An 18,023-nucleotide genomic window follows, 5' to 3' on the forward strand; every position below is an offset into this window, starting at 1 on the left:
TCCAATACAGAGGATTGGAAATCTGTATTATATTTGGCAGATGAGAGGAAAAGGGAAATGGGAAGAAAATACAAGAGAAAGAAGAAGAAAAAGGATGATTGAGAAAGAGGAAGAAAGGAGAATAAAAGAGGAATTCAGTTCTGCAATTGCTTAGCACTATTCAACAGGGAATAACCAAGAATTTGCTCCGTGCAACACATACACAATGTGAATTTTGTCGAAGCCTATCAAAATTCTGGATTAATCCAGAGAGAAATGTTACAGTAACGGTTACCATCACAAAACATCTATGTACAAAATCCCGTGCATTCATGGCTGTTCTTATGCAGCTAATGCCATGCACATACCAAAATCTAGAGTTCATTTTAACCTTCCTATGACGATATTTTAGGGTTTCATATCTCCAAATAAGTAAAAATCCTTTTCTTAAGTGCTCTAGCTAAGTCAACAATTTCTGATTCTCTCATTTGCAATGTGATACCGTCACCTGCTCTCCGTATCTGATCTTTTTGGGACAATCTGCTTACAATATCAATGATCAAACTGGCTGTATCTCTACTAGCTGTTATCACTCTCAAGACAATAGCTGAATAACTTGGGTTCGACACAAGTCTATTAAGTAATATCAGCACCTCCCGCATCAGCAAAGTCCTACGTACACAAAAAAAAACCGACCACATAAGAAGAAATCAAGGGTTTGGCCCATGGCAAAAGGAATACAAGAAGACACTGAAATGTTTTGGAAATGTAATGCACTGGCTAAGAATCAACTAAAGTTTCCAGGAAAGTTTGAAATGAATTGTCACTCTCAAGCCAACTTGCAGTCGAAACATTGCAATAATAAAAAATAAAAGTTAAAACTTTCAATCATTTAAAAAAAAAAAAAGAAATAGCAAGCTGCATTAACAGGCATTTCAAAAAATTAAAAACTAAAAAAAATGGAGAAATCACCAAAATAACCAAAACTTTTTAACATAAAATATGTTGGGAATTTTGTGTTTGGAAAGTCCAAAAATGAAAGAATTCAATTCAAGTTGACCAATTCTTATGTTTGGAAAGTTTAAATTTTTAAGAATTCAATGCTTTCAATTAAGAAGTTTAGTTCTTGCCATAAGTAATATATTTTGTAAAAATTCAATTCATTTAATGAACTCTCCTATTAAAACCCCAATATATATTTGCTTCTTTGTAAATAAGGGTAGAATAGGATAAGCATTATCATTTTACTTTTCAATGGCTTCAAACAATATAATTCAAATACATTTTCCTTGTGTTTGGATGGCGGAATTTGAAATATGGAATTTGAATTTGATAAAAGTATATGTTTTGTTCAATTGATTTAGAGTCATGAATATATGTTAGGTTTATAAATGCGGAGAGCATATTATCTGAGTGTGGATTTGAAATGATTTATAAAATGGTGTCACTTCAAATCCTCTTTAAAAGCTCTTAATAAGTATAATGGTGTTATTTAAAATCCATAATTTATCAATAATTTATATTAAAATTAAATCCAAATCCCTTATTTCAAATGTCAGTATCCAAACATAGCATTTTATCATTTTAAAATTTTTTCTAAACACATAAACTTTCTTCCAAAATCATTTGAATTGAATTTTTTTTATAGGATTGAATTGAAATTCTAACACAAGAATCACTCCAAGTAAGGTAATATTTTGTATTAAGAAAAAAATTTAGTCGAATTCATTTCAATCTTTTTGGGGCTATATACAGTAGCCACTGTACCTCAAGAAATATCCATGGAATACTAAAATTTCCATTATAATATTCATCTAAAAGACAGGACAAATGCAAAAAGTACATTTCTTCTCTTGATAAATTTTCTCGCACAAAGTGTTATCATATGTTGGCTGGACCTAAATTTTCCCCAATCAAATATCCACAACATATGATTGACATCTAGATCAGTTGGTCATACTTCTTTCAATTTTTTAGTAATTTCTAATTTTTCTCAATGTTTAGTGTTCCTATTTCAGAAAAGTTTGAATTTGACTTCCATTACCAAAAAGTCTAGTACTCCAATAGTTGAGATACAATGGACAAAATGATTCATTTCTTTGGATTTAGAATTCATCCAAAATGGACGAAGAAATGTCTGCTTCCCAAAGAATCATTTAGCAGATATGACTTAATTGACACCATTAACAAAATTTAGGGTTTTGTGATCTCATTAAACTTCAAGGACTAGATTTGGAAAACCTCAAACCAAGAACAACTTCACACTCAGAGAAAGTGTTAGAAAGGAAAATTGAACAAAAGAGTGAGTCGGACAACATGATTGTGCAGCTTGTAAGTTTTGAGAATGAAATTGAAAAACCAGAACAAGTTCAGGAACCAACTACATTTAAGTAAAGAAATATTAAATGCATGAAGCTATTAAAAAAAAAATCCAAGGGTAGCATGAAAAACCAGAACAAGTTCAGGAACCAACTACATTTAAGTAAAGAAATATTAAATGCATGAAGCTATTAAAAAAAAAAAATCCAAGGGTAGCATGACATCTGTGATTACTAGTTACCTTGCTTTAATATTTTCCGCTGGCTCAGAAGAGACTGATAATTCTACATCCATTTCCGACATCAGAACTTGTAAAATCAACATAAGAAAGTTCTTCTCTCCAGGTAACTTGTGATTCACCAGAATTTCAGACCCAGATTTTACTGACGCAGCTAGAAAAGCTAGCATAATAACAGCTCTCCTACGAAGTTCTATATCCTGAAAAATCCATCAATCAAAGATTCCAACAGATTACATTTTGCAACTACTACCATGTGCAAGTTTGTGTGTGGGTGATGGGTAACAACTTGCAAAATACAGTTTAGAGCCCATTTTGTCTAGCTGCTTTTGTTTTTTTTCCCCCCTTTTCTGGATGTTTTCATTGTTTTTTGCTTAATTTTCATAGTAGAAAATACTGCCATTTACTCTGGGTTGTATGAATTGATGTTATTTTTTTATTTGACTATAAGTAATTTGAAATTAAAGGAAGAAAAGAGGTCAGATTGATTCGGTGCTTGGACTTCCCAACAGCAAAGAACACACCCCTTGTGAGTTCTAGCAGTCTAGAACACACCTAGGGTGTGTTCCACAGTGCATAAAAGAGGCAGGCAGTGTGTTTCCTACTGGTCCAGATGGGAGAGTGCCCAGGATGTGTTTTTTTATTTCTAGTCCAGAGTCAGTCCAGATCTTCCTATAATTTGGACAAGATACAGCTGGAGTTTCACTTTCCTATTCCAAGTTGGATTTATTTTGGTTTCCTATTTCATGTAGGATTTAGTTATTACTTCCTATTCTATTTAGGACTTCAGTTATTTCCTAATGTATTTAAGTTTATCTAAACTTCCTAAAAAGTAGATATATTTTCCTATGCGATTTAGGATATTAAAATCTCTATAAATAGCCATACATTCTTTGTATTTTCAGATTTGAGATTTAATTAATAAACTTCTGCAGAGTTTTTCTCTCAATACCTATGTATCATGTCTAAGTGTTTTTCTCTTAAGTTTCAAGTTATGTCAGGTGGTATCAAAGCTCAGAAATCACTCCAATCGAGATGGCTTACCTTGATAGAGGTGTCAATTATAATGGTTCTCGAGACGGTGACCAGGAAGCTAAAGCCTTTACCATAGGGAGGAAACATTGCAACGATGAAAGCGATGTTTGGAGCAACGGATGGACCTCAAATTCAAGCGTACCAAGAGACGCTTCAAAGAATTTGTAGATCGTCTTGATACTTTGATAATCAATACAAACAAGGATAGGTATGATGATAGAAAGCCAAGGGTAAATTTGGCTCATGGTGACCCTATCAGCAAACCTTTTTCTACACGTAAGCAATATGTCTACAAGAAAGACTTGGAGGAGGAAGATGATTATGAACCAAACAAGTTCTATAGACATCCACGCAACAAAATATATAGAAGAAGAGGTGCATATCAACCAATCTTGGACACGAACAATATGTTTACAAAGAAGATTTGGAGGAGAATGACTTGGAACCGATTAGGTACAATAGGCATCAATGAAATAGTGACTACCGGAAAAGTGGTGCGTATGGCTATGATGAGAGGGTTTTTCCAACCATAACTCAAGACCAATCTAGATTTATAGTTCAGTACAAGGACACCCAACCCAAACATCTATTAGTGGAAAGGGAAGAAAGCAAGAGCAACTTAAATTCGAAAATCAACTTTAAGTTGAAGAGACTAAGGTCGAAGAATCAGAACTAAAAGCTTTGATTGAATTTCCTTTTGCTATGGTTGAAGATGAAGAGCTTAAGGAATGTGTCCTGGGAAATGAAGAATATCATGCCATGGAGATTGTGATGGAAGTTGAGGGAAAACACTCCATGGAGACAATACTAGAAATTGGAGAAAACCAAGTCAAGGAGATAATGGAAATTGAAGATCTTTCTAACTTTTTACCCTTTATTGTTTCCTTTGATTTTATCTGTCCAGGCTTTTCTAATGATGCAAAGGAAGATGTCTCGTTCTTCAATTCAATCTTGTTCAATTCCATTTTGTCGATATTGGCCAAGGAGATTATTAGGTGTAATCCTCCAATGAAGATTTTATTCTCTCACTTCAAAATTTGAGGAAGGATTTATTCCAAGTGGGGGAGAATGATATGGGGGATATCTTGGTTCGTTGCAACTCACAGACAAGTTTTTTCCCAGTGGAAGAGTAGTATGACGTGGGCTTGAGTTTCAAACAGCAAAGAACACACCCCTGGCGTGTTCCAGAAATCCAGAAAACACCCAGGGTGTGTTCCACACTGCATAACAGAGGCCGGCAGGGTGTTTCCTACCGGTCCAGACGGAAGAGTGCCCATGATGTGCTTTTTTTTCCAGTCCAGAGTCAATCCAGATCTTCCTATTTTGGACAAGCTAGTACAGCTGGAGTTTCATTTTCCAATTCTAAGTTGGATTTATTTTGGCTTCCTATTTCATGTAGGATTTCATTATTACTTCCTATTCTATTTAGGACTTTAGTTATTTCATATTTTATTTAGGTTTCCTAAGGTTTTTTAGTTTATCTAAACTTCCTAGAAAGTAGATTTATTTTTCTATTAGGTGTAGGATATTAAAATTTCTACAAATAGCCCACATATTCTATGTATTTTCAGATTTGAGATTTAATTAATAAAATTCTGCAGTGTTTTTCTCTCAATACCTATGTATTTTGTGTGAGAGTGTTTTTTCTTAAGCTTCATGCTGCATTATGGATTGACAACATCCAACATATTTCTTTTGTCACAATGAAGACTGAGCTGCTCTTAATAACGAGTAATTTCTCAAGAAATATTGCTATTTTACTATTTAGCAGGAATTTAGGAGTATGATTTAAGAGTTATAGCATCTTTTAGTTTTGTTTTTATTCAGACTTCTAAACATTGGCTCTAGAATCCTAAATGATTTATGTTATTATTATGATTTGGCTTATATAGGATTAATTATTTAATTTTATTTCTTTTGTGCCTCATGCTCAGGAGTGCCTGCACCTCTAGATCCCCTTTTGTGCCTTCATGCACATTGCACCTTTGATTACTATGGCTTCAATGTTGCCTTTGTACCTTCATGAATTTGATAGAGCCATAACAATAATAATAATAATGACTCCAAAGGTAGCTTGCAAATTACAGTTTGGGGCTTGCATTTGATTTAATTTTAACACAAAATATTAGGGTTGACAAAGGTGGGGAATTGAAAAAGGATCACAAATAAACTAAAAAAAGACAACAAAATGGAATGTTTTCACTTTGCAGTGCAAATTGGCACTGTGAATAGTGCCAGAAAGAGTAACATGAAGAAGATTTAAGGTTTTGATGGAAGGTTAACTTAATAGAAAATACTTGAATTTCAATACCACATATCCACCCTACATTCCCCTCTAATCAATGTAGAGACAATGTAGACCTTTACTATCATCTAAGCAAAATCTGGAGTTTTTCTTTTAGGCCCTATGACAGCATTTCCAACATCTTGTACACAACTTAGGCTGTTCATTAGGGTGCAATGTTGGATGTGCTAAGATAATATTACAACAGTCTTCTAGTAACAATAGGCACAAGTCAAAATTCACAAGCAGAAGCCAAATATCAAGCAGGTTGCATTAAAGGTCAATACTGAAGGAGCAAAAATGTAAGTTAAGAAGTTCAGCATCAACCAATTGTTAAATCAAGAAGTAAACTATCCTGCATACCTGTACACCATTTCCATTGCAGGTAACACAGTCTACCAAACCCTCAAGGATCGCATTGAAATTTTCACAAGCAGAAGCATTGTTATCTTCATTTGCAGCATTATCCCCCTCTTTACAACTAGGACAGACAGAACTCAATAGTTTGGGACCTTAAAAACAAGAACACAAGACTTTTATTTGTGAATGAGACAACCAATTTCGATACAAATATTAAATTCTAGAAATAGGAAGGTAAAAAGAAGCTAATCCAAGAAAGGTAGTTTGATATTTATAATCAGCTGTGAGGAGAGAGAAAAGTCCCAGCTTGAAAGCTCAAATTCAAAGTGAACCCAATAGCCTTTTTCAGCTCTAGTTCACAAGACAATCTGTCAATGATCAAGTAAAACTTCCAGTCACATACAAGAGAGGTCACATTCCTAAAATCCTACAGCGTCAAATAATCTGAAAAAGTATTAAAAAACCAAATCATGTCATTTGAAATAGTCAATTACCCTGTTGCCTTAATATTTTTTTCCTCAATTTGATAGGTCTGACTTCTAACCCCAAAGTTTTCCTAATCTCAATCACCCTGCTGCTGTAATTTAAAATTTTCACAACTATATGTAAGTGTAATGGTCCTAATGGATATGTAAATGTAAAAAAAATATACGTATAAGTTTATGGATATGTAAGTGGAAAAAAGGGGGAAAATATATATATGCTGCTGTAATTTAAAATTTTCACAACTATATGAACTTTTTTTTAAATATTAATCTTTAAAGTTTATATTAATTTTCATAAACTTAATGGTGATTAGTGAGTTTAAAACTCAAGTTAAATTCATATCTTAGTCATTATAGCTAATATTTAATGGATAAGTGTAAAAAGGGAAAAAAAATATATGTTGTAAAGAAAAAAAAACTGTTTCAAAAATTTTTAAAAAATAATTTTTACTTTATTAGTTAATTTCTTTCATATGTTCAAATTTGATGTGAGTTAGTACTTTATATTATTAATATGATACAAGTGACTTATGAAACTAAATTTATTCAAAACGGACTATATCTAATTTGCTGAACAGTGAGATTGACACCTAGAATTTGAAAATGCCTCAAGGAGGTTCTACTACTGGTAAACCAAGTGATGACATTGGATGGAAGTTCGCCACCCTGACGGAAAAAAGAGGAAAAATGACTTACAATTTTTGTGGAAGAAAAATAACTGAAGGAATAACTAGATTGAAGTTATACTTGGCTAATATACCAGGTCAAGTTGTGGATTGTCAAAAAGTTTCATTACAAGTGAGGAAAGACATGACAACTATGTTAAAGGAATTTCAAGTTTCCAAAAAAGACAAAGAGAAGAGAGAGAGAATTACGAGAAGAAATCATGAATATTAACAAAGTAGAGTTAGATGATGCTGATGTTGATGATGAAGAGGATATAGAGTTAGAAATGGCGAGACAAGAAAGTCTATGGCAATTTGATCAAGATGCATTTCGAAGGAGAGCTGGTGCTCATTATGAAGGTGGCAATAGTGGCCGTGATGCTCCCCGGCCAAGCATTAGGCCAATGGGCTACTGTTCGTGAAAAAGGCATAGAAGCCACAAGATATGCAAAGGCATCAACAATAGCTACTTGATTAGCCGCTGTTGAAATTGAGTTGGAGAAGAGTAGAGCGCAATTGAAGCAGTCAAAATTAAAAACAAAATGGTTGAAGACACAAAAGGAAAAGCTTCTTAAAGCTTTTGGCAATTTCGTGATACACAATAGATTACCTTTCAATATTGTGGAGTCACCTTGGACTAGGCCACTTCTTAGAACAGTTGCTGAAGTCAAGCCTAATGTATCTTCACCAAGTTTATATGAGATTTCTTAAGTATATCTTAAAAATGAATACAAAAAAAAAACTAAAAAATGTATTGCTTCATTTGAGGGAATTTGGAAAGAGAGGAGAGTTAACATCATGTGTGATGGATGGAGTGGGCCAATTCAAATGACCATAATCAATTTTCTAGCGTATTCAAATCATGGCACAGTGTTCCACAAGTCCATAGAAGCATCAAACGTAAAACACAAAGATGAAAATTATTATTTTAAAATTGTGAAAGAGGTAGTTGAAGAAATCGGTCTAGAGAAGGTTGTGCAAGTAGTGAAGGGTAATGAGGCTGCCATCAAAGCTGGTGGAAAAAAATTGATGGAGAAATTCCCAACTTGTATTGGACAGCTTGTAGTGCACATTGTATTGACCTTATTTTAGAAGATTTTGGGAAAAGAAAAAGCATTAAGAAAATTATTGATCAAGCCAAAGTTATCACAATTTATTTACAACCATAATTGGGTGGTAAATTATATAAAGAAATTCACAGACAATAGAGATATAATTCACCCTGGCATCACAAGATTTGCCACAAATTTCATTTCATTGGAGTATTTTGCTCGATGTAGGTCGAGGTTACGAAATATGTTTGAATCTGAGCAATGGATAGCAAGCAAGTTTGGTCAGGCTACCAATGAACCTGCTTATGAACCAAAAAAAAAAAAAAAATTGTTCTTGGCTTAGGTAATGAGGGAAGGAATTTTTGGGAGAAAACCCAACAAATAATGAAAATCCAAGAGCCTCTACTCAAAGTTTTAAGATTGGTGGATGGTGATGAAAAGCCAATAATGGATTTCATATTTGAGGCAATGGAAAGAGCAAACTTGTTTATTCAGAAAAATTCCAGAAGCTATATAGAATATTGAAAAATCATTGATAAAAGATGAAATTTTCAGTTAAACCATGATTTGCATGTAGCTGATAAGTTGATGACTTAACGAGTTACCTATACATATATTTACTCAACTCAACTAAGCCTTTATCCCAAAAATTTGGGGTCGGCTATTTGGATTCGCTTTCTCCACTCTACACGATTTTGGGTTAAATCCTCAGAAATGTGTAATGTTTCTAGGTCATGTTGTACTGCTCTCCTCCAAGTCAATTTAGATCTATTCCTTTTTTTCTTTCTATCCTATAACCTAATGTGCTCTACTTGTCTAACTGGAGCCTCAGTATATCTACGCTTCACATGACCAAACCACCTCAATCTCCCTTCTCTCAACTCATCCTCAATTGGCACCACTCCTACCTTTTCTCTAATATTCTCATTACGAACTTTATCTAATTTAGTATAGTCACTCATCCACCTTAACATTCTCATCTCTGCAACTCTTATCTTAGACGCATACGACTCCTTCAGTGCCCAACACTTACTACCATATAACATAGCCGGTCGTATGGCTGTACAGTAAAATTTTCCTTTCAACTAATTGGGAATCTTGCGATCCATATGGTATGGGTTCCTAATTCAACTTCAATCCATCACAATATTATCAATACAGTCAAGTTGGTGATCAAAGCTCTAAAAGTCAGAATCAAAGTCAAGACCAACAGGAACCTCCAAGACACTCATTTTGGTAATAGTAAGGGTAATTTTTTTGCTATATCTAGTATCTACATAATTATTTTAGTTATAAATTGTTTAATGCTAATGATTCCTAAAAAATAATAGATCTAATGTCTTTATTTGATATATTTGTGCTTATTATATAATTGTGCATCTTAGTTTTACTTGTATCTGCCAATATAGTCATTTTATGAACTTTGTGTAGCACTAGGCCTTTATCGTTACGTTACGGCTATTACAAGCTTGTTTCCGCTACACGAAACAGCAACCGCAACCGCAACCGCAACCGCAATTTGAAACCATGTTTGAGACACTAAACTATTAGTCAAGTTTCAATATATATATTAGTGTCTTAAACTATGATTTAGTTTTTTTTTTTTTTTTGGATTGCAAACTTATTATTACTTGAATGCTTATTATGTTTGTTTTATGTTATTTGAAGTTTGTTGGAATATTCTCATTTATTTACTTCTTACGAATTTTTTTAATTTTTGCGCCTTACTCCTAGGTCCCAAGACCCTTGGCGCCTTGAGCCTTTAATAACTATTTGGGTTACTTATAGCATTCTTATTTGGAGGTATTGTAAAACAGATTATATAAAAAATTTTGTAAAAACTATGATTTTATTAACAAATGTCTTCTATTTTACTTTTTTTATGTAACTTATTCATGAATAGAGATGATGAGATATTATGCACCATATTCACATAAATTACATACTTAATAGTCATTTAACATATCAAAAGGATTGTTAAAAGTGCTTTTATTATACGATTAAATTTTTTTAGCTATCAATCACTAGCAATCAACTATTTGCATGATGCCCCAAAACATTTAGAGCACAAAAAACCAATGCCAAAAAAGATGGTAAAAGCTACCCAACCTACTATATCCTTAATCATTTACATAAAAATAAAGGGTGCCAGTGTGTGCATGTGTTTGAATATAGTCATCCACATCCATAAACCATGTCACATTACAGACAAGCAACATCTAATCTCTGTTCTCCAACTTTTAACTATAGACTTTAGCAACTGCTATTCCTGGTTAAGGTCATAAGACCTAAGCTAGTAACACTATTTTATCCCAGAATCACCCATTGGGGAAGTCAACTTAGACAGTAATTAAGCAAATTACAAACAAGTAGCTACATGCAAGATTATGAAAAAAGAAAATGGTAGAAAAAGAAATATAAAAAATAAAATCAATGCAGGCTCACAATTTAGTAGCAAGTATAGTAGATGAAGAGCATCCTTTTGCACATGTGAACTGGCTTCCCTTTTTAAGAATTGTGCAATGCTTTCAAAGACTGGTGGCTGGCCAAATCTGTTCAAGCAAATCCTTGTTTAGGATATAAAAGAACATTACATCCTGTCAGAATATGCAACAAATTGGTTTCAAAGAAACTCACATTTCCCTTTCTGCATGAGCATTTGTTCTCAGAACAATTACATTCATGATAGAGACTGCCTCCAATCTCACACGTTCTTCAGTCTTGCTCACAGCAATTTGAAGCAACAAATAAAATAAAGAAACCCAGTCCACAGAAGAAAGTGGCAACCCATTGTCAACATTCCAGACTCCATTCTTGCAAAGAATTTGAGGATCAGAAGGTATGGTCCCAAACAGTCTATAGCTTGCACAAGATGCCTCGTTCTCACTCTCACTAAACAGGACTCGATCCTTGAAGTTGTTTCCAGGTTTTGCTCCCTCGACCTTAAAACTGTCCCTGAGTAGAGTGCACTGGAAAGATCAAATCAAAGTTCATAAGCACAAGAACAGTAGGAACATTTAGAAGCATCATTTTAAAGGCATGAATCAGTCCAAACATTATGATATCCAAAAAGCAGAGTACCAGCTCCTTTTTCCAAAGCAATGTTACAGATTTCAGTAAGTTATCATTCATGATTTTTTACGCAAAAGCACTGCATTGCTAGTAGCCTTTTTCTTTACCAAAAAAAAAATTACTACTGTAGTCAAGGATCAAGGATGGCATGAGAATTTCACGCTTATCATGTACCATCATGCAATTTGGAAGTTTTCAATACTGCCATGACCAGTTACCAACTAAATGTTAATCAATGATCACAGACCCACTTCAAAAATACCTAAAACGCTACTGAAAACAATCACCAACAGATGATCAAAAGTATAAACTGAAATCTCTCTCTCTCTCTCTCTCTTGCACACTATCAATCCCACCCCCCCACCCAAAAAAAAAAAAAATCTCCCATCAATAGGTCAAGTCCATAGCATCTGCTCAAATGAATGGCCTTGTCACACATATACAGTGTCAAATCTTTTGCTCCAAATAAATGATCAAAGTTCAATTAATAAAAAGGAAGAAAATATAAGCTAGTGTAGATGATACCTCTTCTCCAAATTCCTTCCTGAACTAAACAGGTGCTTCAGAAACACATGCAATATACTTAGAGAACTACAAAGAATGTCAACCTGTGCAAAGAAGGAGCAAATTCATTGATGTGGACATGGAAAAGTTCCCAGGTGGAGGCTAAGTGCAAGTATAAAAGTTCATAATTATTAAAATTCAGATGAAGAAATCAACCAAGGCATGTAACAAACTCTTAGGGAAACAATCATAAAAGTACAGTATCCATCAACACCTTCAATTGAGCAGTGTATGTCCTTCAATATCAGCAATATATCAAAGAAAATAATGGACCAATGTTTCTAAGGGAAAGCACAAATAAAACAATATTACAGTGAAGTTAAAGAAAAGAACTATGCAACAAACTCCTAATGAAACAATCATAAAAGTTTTGTATTGATCGACACCGTTAATTTAAGCAGTTAATGCATACATTACGGAACTTTCAGCTTCTGCGTGAGCACTATATCCAAGAAAAATAACGGATCAATAATTCCAAGGCAAAGCATTAAGAAAACAGCAGCAAGTGTCTGTGAATTTGCTTTAGAAGGTCACCAATGCACCACTGTAGATGCAACCAATAGTTTGGTACTGCATATATGTGTAAAATCTCTTATCACTTTTTCAAATATCTTCTGCCAAAACAGATTTTCTCTAGCCATATGTATAAAGGTATATGTGAAAGTTATTTCAAGACAACTAAAAAACACAATATTAATTGCAATGAAAGGCCTAGGCATACAGGGGAATCTATTGTAGAATATAGAAGGGGAAAAAGATATAAATGGATTTTCAAGAGGCTAAGTACAGGAAAAGGAAAACGATTTTGCAACTCACATTTTCAAGATAACAGAGATCAATCAAAGGCTGAAGCAACGCCTCCAAATGTAACAGTCCATTGCTGACCTACAATACAGAAGAAAATAGAAACAGAAGCAAACTTATCAAATTCTCACAATGCAATTCAGCTCAAAAATTACCAGCAAAGAAAGAAGATATCCATGGTAAAATTAGGTTTGCCTGCATGTAATGAAATAATACATGATTGTAGACCTCAAACAAAGGAGAGTTAGCCTCTGCCTATAGGCCCTATACTATAGGGTGAAGACATTATATCAGCATCCATTGTTACGTTCAATAACATTAGTGTCAGGTGCCAAACATTCAATTACCAAAGGCTAATATTAGGGTAACTTTCAATAACTATCCCTGAACTTATATAGTTGTAACACTACAGTCCTTAAACTTTAAAACGTAACATAAAACCCCCTAAACTTTCAAATTTTGCACAGTAAAATCCTTCTAACTTTCAAATACTGATTTTTCAGTTGAAAACTGATGTGAACAACTCATGCATGGCTCTTAGTCAACATTTTTCTCTCCTCTCTTATTCAAATTGTAAAATTATTCTCTCTGTACCTGAAAAATCATTCTGTTTACAGTGAGAAAAATAATTCAATTTGCACATAACTTAAGAGAGAAAAGAAAAATATTGATTAAGCTCAACGCTAGAACTGTTCAGGTCAGCGTTTAACTGAAAAACCGACAATTAGAGGTTAGAGGAATTTTATTGTGCAAAATTTGAAAGTTGAAGGGGTTTTATGTTACATTTTTAAGTTGAAGGACTATAATGTTATACTAGATAAGTTCAGGGACGGTTGTCAAAATTTATCCGCTAATATTACTGACACAACCACATAAGTAAGCAATGTTCTTCCAACGCAAAGATTTCTAACAATTTTTCTTCCAATATTAATCAACAATCCATCATCTGTTTTAATGTTTTTATCTACAGCCTTTGCAGTTGCACAATTGAAGTTGTAGTTAAATGTTAGTGATATTTTTTATTTAAATATGATATTGTCATAAGAACTTGGCAAAAGATGCAGAGGTGCACAATTAGAATTAACATCATCAGTTATAACAGAAGGGCTAGGAAGACAAAAGTCACACAAGTAAGGATCTTCCACGAAACTAACTTAAGATTCACAAACAGGAAATTCTGCACAAACAGGAGGAAGAAGAAGAAAAGAAACCTACAAATTCTAAAGCATCATCATCAACCAACAAAGGGTTGCCTATAAACAAAGTTTTTCAAGTCACAAGAATGGTGTCTGCCAGAAGAAGAAGAAGAAGAAGAAGAAGATAGGATAGGAGACCTACAAATTCAAAAGCATGAGCATCAACGAAGAAAGAGTTACCTATACCCAAAGTTGAGTTTTAAACCAACTTTCAAGTTTCAAAAATGAAGTCAGCTACATGACAACAACTTTATACAAGTTTTCAATTTCTCTACATAACTACAATTTTATACAAGTTTTCAATTTCTAAGTACGAGCCATTTCCAAAAATCAATCTCATTGAATATAAAAATGGGAAAGAGCGAGCAAATTTCAGAAGACATATATATATATATATATATATATATATATATATATATATATATCTCACACTTTTACACCCTACCCTACAGGCTAGTCCCACAAAAAAGTAACACCAGCCTCCTTATACTTTTGCCTCAAAAAAAAAAAAAAAAAAAAAAAAACCCTAAATATTAGGATGCTAGGCACAGCAAAATTTTCAACACCTAGCTTCTATCATTAGCTCCAACTCAAACATAAACTTGGTTTCCATTAAAAGAGTTGGTCTCATCAATGATCAACCATACCTTAGTCAATACAGAGTACAAACAAGATATTTTTGCAGCTTCAGAAGCATGAAAAGAGTGCATATGGTACTGCAAAGCTGCATCGGAAGACCATTCACCCACCACAGAGTCACCTGATTTGGAGGACGTATTAATGTTCATGCGCCCAAAAAGAAAATGAAAATCTGCTGGACATGCTATGAACAACTTGGAGATCAGATTTCTTCCTAACTTCTGCTCATTTGTGGAGCCCCATATCCCTAGCAGCTTGTTGCAAAGATTAGTACTGGAAGGTAGATCATCTTTCAAGTCTAAATTGCTAGATTCGCCAGTTTCGTCTGTCTGAACTCCTATGTCCTTTGAGGATGAAGTTGCTAACCAAAACAAAGATATCATGTACACACACACACGCGCACACACAAAGAGAGAGAGAGAATGAGAAATAAAATTGCAAAAACAAATGGAGAGACTGATTATAGAAGTTTATCTGACTCAAGCACCTTACCTAAACATATCTGATATCCCAGCTTGTTCCCTAAAGCTTTTGCATTTCTAGATTGTTGCGGAACCACATGATTGTCGAGAGAAGGAACTCCACATTCCCTGCCATTTCTCATGCCATTCCCAAATTTGTAAATTATTGCTTGGGCACAGTAGCTGATTATAATCTTATATGAAAATTGTAAGCAATATGAAAATGTAGAGAGAGAGAGAGAGAGAGAGAGAGAGAGAGAGAGAGAGATCATAGCTACTCTAAGTTAGTAAAAAAGAGAATCTAGCTACTCTAAGTCAGTAAAAAAGAGAATCATGCTTTGCCAGTGCAGGGTAAGAATCATAATGAATTACAACCGTTGTTTATAATAGATAATAGTGTCACAATCGAACATGACCAACCACATATAAATACTTTTTGTCTGAAACATCCGAAGAAGTGATTGGAGAAGGAATAATACAATACATCTTTTCTCACTAAGTTGAAACATTTCCACACATAATCAATTAACTTAATATGAACCTAGAGAACCACGAGAAGGTGCAGGAGAAAATGTCTTGCTCTCTATTTGCTTAGCACGTGTAATTTTCTAAAATGTAGTAACTTTAACAAGGGCATATTTCCAAAAACAAATGAAAAGAAAAAAAGGAGAGAGAGAGAGAGAGAGAGAGAGAGAGAGAGAGAGAGATAAGGAAAGTATAACATATTACTTAGAAAAGCTTTTGAATGAGGAATCAAGTTTAAGCCAAGTCTTTTGTCATACACCAAACAAAAACGGAGAGGGGTAATGGCAAAGGAAATCAACATTCTTCAGTGCAATGAATGAATGAAACAAAATGTCCAAATAAAAAGGGGGAAAACTCACAAGTTTGTATTTTTTGAGCAGTGGATGCCCATATCTTTTTCCGCAGCATGTGAATATACAAATTTAATCTGCTCCTCATTTTTGTTTCTCTCATTCCTAAGTTCAAAGCATTCTTGTTCCTGAAAGTGTATAATAATTAATCACATAAAACCCCTTTTAAAATGACTCCTTAAGATAAACAAAGGAACTAATGGTAATACAGGATCATAAGTAAATACATAGTATCTCTGAAAACAAGCAACAAAAGTGAGTTTAGTATTCACATTCAAAACCAAGAGGAAATAGTGAAATAACCAAAGAATTGATGATTGATGCAAGATTACGCACATGGAATCTACCCTTCAAGAAGAAATTCAGAGCAAACAGAAGGTATGATACAACAGAGTGCATTAAGCAGGATACACAGCCACACCATCCTTTGTTTGAAACAAATATTAAAGTATACCCAAAGCAAAGCTTCCAAGCACAAGTTAGATATTTAAAATCTTTCTAATCACTTCTGCAATTCTGTTGTCAATAAATAAGCCAACTGATGCTTAAAGAACAATAAGTTTGTTGAGTTAGCCTGCATTAGCGGTACAATAAATTTGTTGAAATTCTCACTTGAACTACCAGGAAAAAATAAAAGCACATCTTTGTAATCAAGAACAAATAGGTGCAACACCAGAAATACATATATAAATCGCACATACCAGGTCCAGCAGCTTCTTTGACACATGACCCAACTCTCTCTGCAATTTGCAATTAATTACATTTCAATCAGAACTGTATTATCCCCAAATCACATACAATTCATAAAAAGAATAAGAAACAACCCTTACTCTATAGACCCATTGAGAAAGTAAATGTTTTGCAATTTAGCCAAAGTGCCACAAGGCTTACACTTGCATATTCAATATTATCCCATCTCATGCTCAATACAAAGCAACATTTCTCAAAATACTAAAAAATAGAAAACATCTCATTTATATTTTGTTTGCAATCATCTCTCTCATGAATTTTTCTAACCAATCCAACAAAACCCAAAATCAAGAAATGAATGAAACCCCTAAAATCGAAATCAAAATCTAAAATTCCATTGACAATCTGAAAAACCCGAACCTTTAATCGATCAATCTCTCGATCTTTGGCGCTGTCTTGGGGAAGAGAAATGGGAGGAAAGACTGAGGCAAAGCCATTGGAGAAACGATTGTCGAAATCAATCGGTCTTTGAGAAAGCTCTCGTGGAGGAGAGTGAGTAATGAAACTATCCTGATGATGTTGAAATGGTGGGATGTAAGTTGATTGAGAAGGGATTAATGGGTCAGGATTTGGCTTGAAAGCAGAAGAACATGAAGAAGAAAGAGCAATTTCTTCAACTTGGCGTAGTTGGTCTAAGAAATCTTCGTCCCATTCTTCATCTCCGTTCATTATTCTTCCCAACGTTTTGCAGAGTGTGTGAGTGTGTTCTTTCTGTAGCAGTAAAGAGAAGCACAAAAACGTAGCAGTTCAATTGAACTTGCGACTGCGGGGGAAGGAGTTTTAGCCATAGCCAAAGCTGTATTATAGCTGAATTTGAGAAACTTAGACGGTAAATTTACTGAAATTTTATTTTATTAATAAAATAGTTTATCAATTTAAATTTTATATTTAAATATTGTTTATTTATTTTGTAAAATATATTATATTATAAATATATTTATGTTTATTTTTAATTAAAATTTTATATTAAAAATTATTTTTATTGATTAAAATATATTTTAATATAATAAATAATTCAAAATTACATAATAATAAAATAATTATAAAACATTATATTGTAAAATTTTTTTAATAAGTATAGATCATATAATCAATCATAATTTTATAAATAAAAATAAAAATTATTTTTTAAAATTACTTATTAGTTTAAAAAAGTTAATATATTTGAGAATAAATTGATGCATACAAAAATTTATATAATTACTTTACATAATTAATAATTAGAAAATAAAAATTTACTAATAT

General features: G+C 33.4%; 1 protein-coding gene across 2 annotated transcripts; it reads right to left on the reverse strand.

The window, feature by feature from the left end:
- Positions 1-122: 122 nt before the first annotated feature.
- On the reverse strand, positions 123-17,596 carry LOC110666730 (protein SENSITIVE TO UV 2). 2 transcript variants are annotated; one of them, XM_058140659.1, is made up of 12 exons: positions 17,139-17,596; positions 16,730-16,768; positions 16,038-16,156; positions 15,185-15,282; positions 14,701-15,053; positions 12,870-12,938; positions 12,015-12,097; positions 11,055-11,372; positions 10,863-10,969; positions 6,219-6,367; positions 2,540-2,736; positions 123-651 (listed from the first exon to the last, which is right to left on the reverse strand). In XM_058140659.1, exons 1-12 carry the CDS (start codon positions 17,445-17,447, stop codon positions 396-398), a joined length of 2,097 nt encoding a protein of 698 aa, XP_057996642.1. In that variant the 5' UTR covers positions 17,448-17,596; the 3' UTR covers positions 123-395. The 2 variants fall into 2 exon arrangements, with proteins under 2 accessions (XP_057996642.1, XP_057996643.1); XM_058140660.1 differs by lacking the exon at positions 12,015-12,097 and having other exon boundaries at positions 11,055-11,386.
- Between the last annotated feature and the right edge of the window lie 427 nt (positions 17,597-18,023).

This window comes from Hevea brasiliensis, chromosome 18 (assembly GCF_030052815.1).
Source record: "Hevea brasiliensis isolate MT/VB/25A 57/8 chromosome 18, ASM3005281v1, whole genome shotgun sequence".
Taxonomy (NCBI): Eukaryota; Viridiplantae; Streptophyta; class Magnoliopsida; order Malpighiales; family Euphorbiaceae; genus Hevea; species Hevea brasiliensis.

Bases quoted from the DNA above. Each gene is read 5' to 3' on its own strand.
- LOC110666730 (XM_058140659.1), bottom strand. From the start codon at position 17,447: ATGAACGGAGATGAAGAATGGGACGAAGATTTCTTAGACCAACTACGC. The intron at 16,769-17,138 runs GTTCGGGTTTTT...TGCAAATTGCAG, and splicing joins GAGAGATTGATCGATTAAAG to AGAGAGTTGGGTCATGTGTC. The intron at 12,939-14,700 runs GTATGGTTGATC...TCTGTATTGTAG, and splicing joins TGTACTCTGTATTGACTAAG to GTCAGCAATGGACTGTTACA.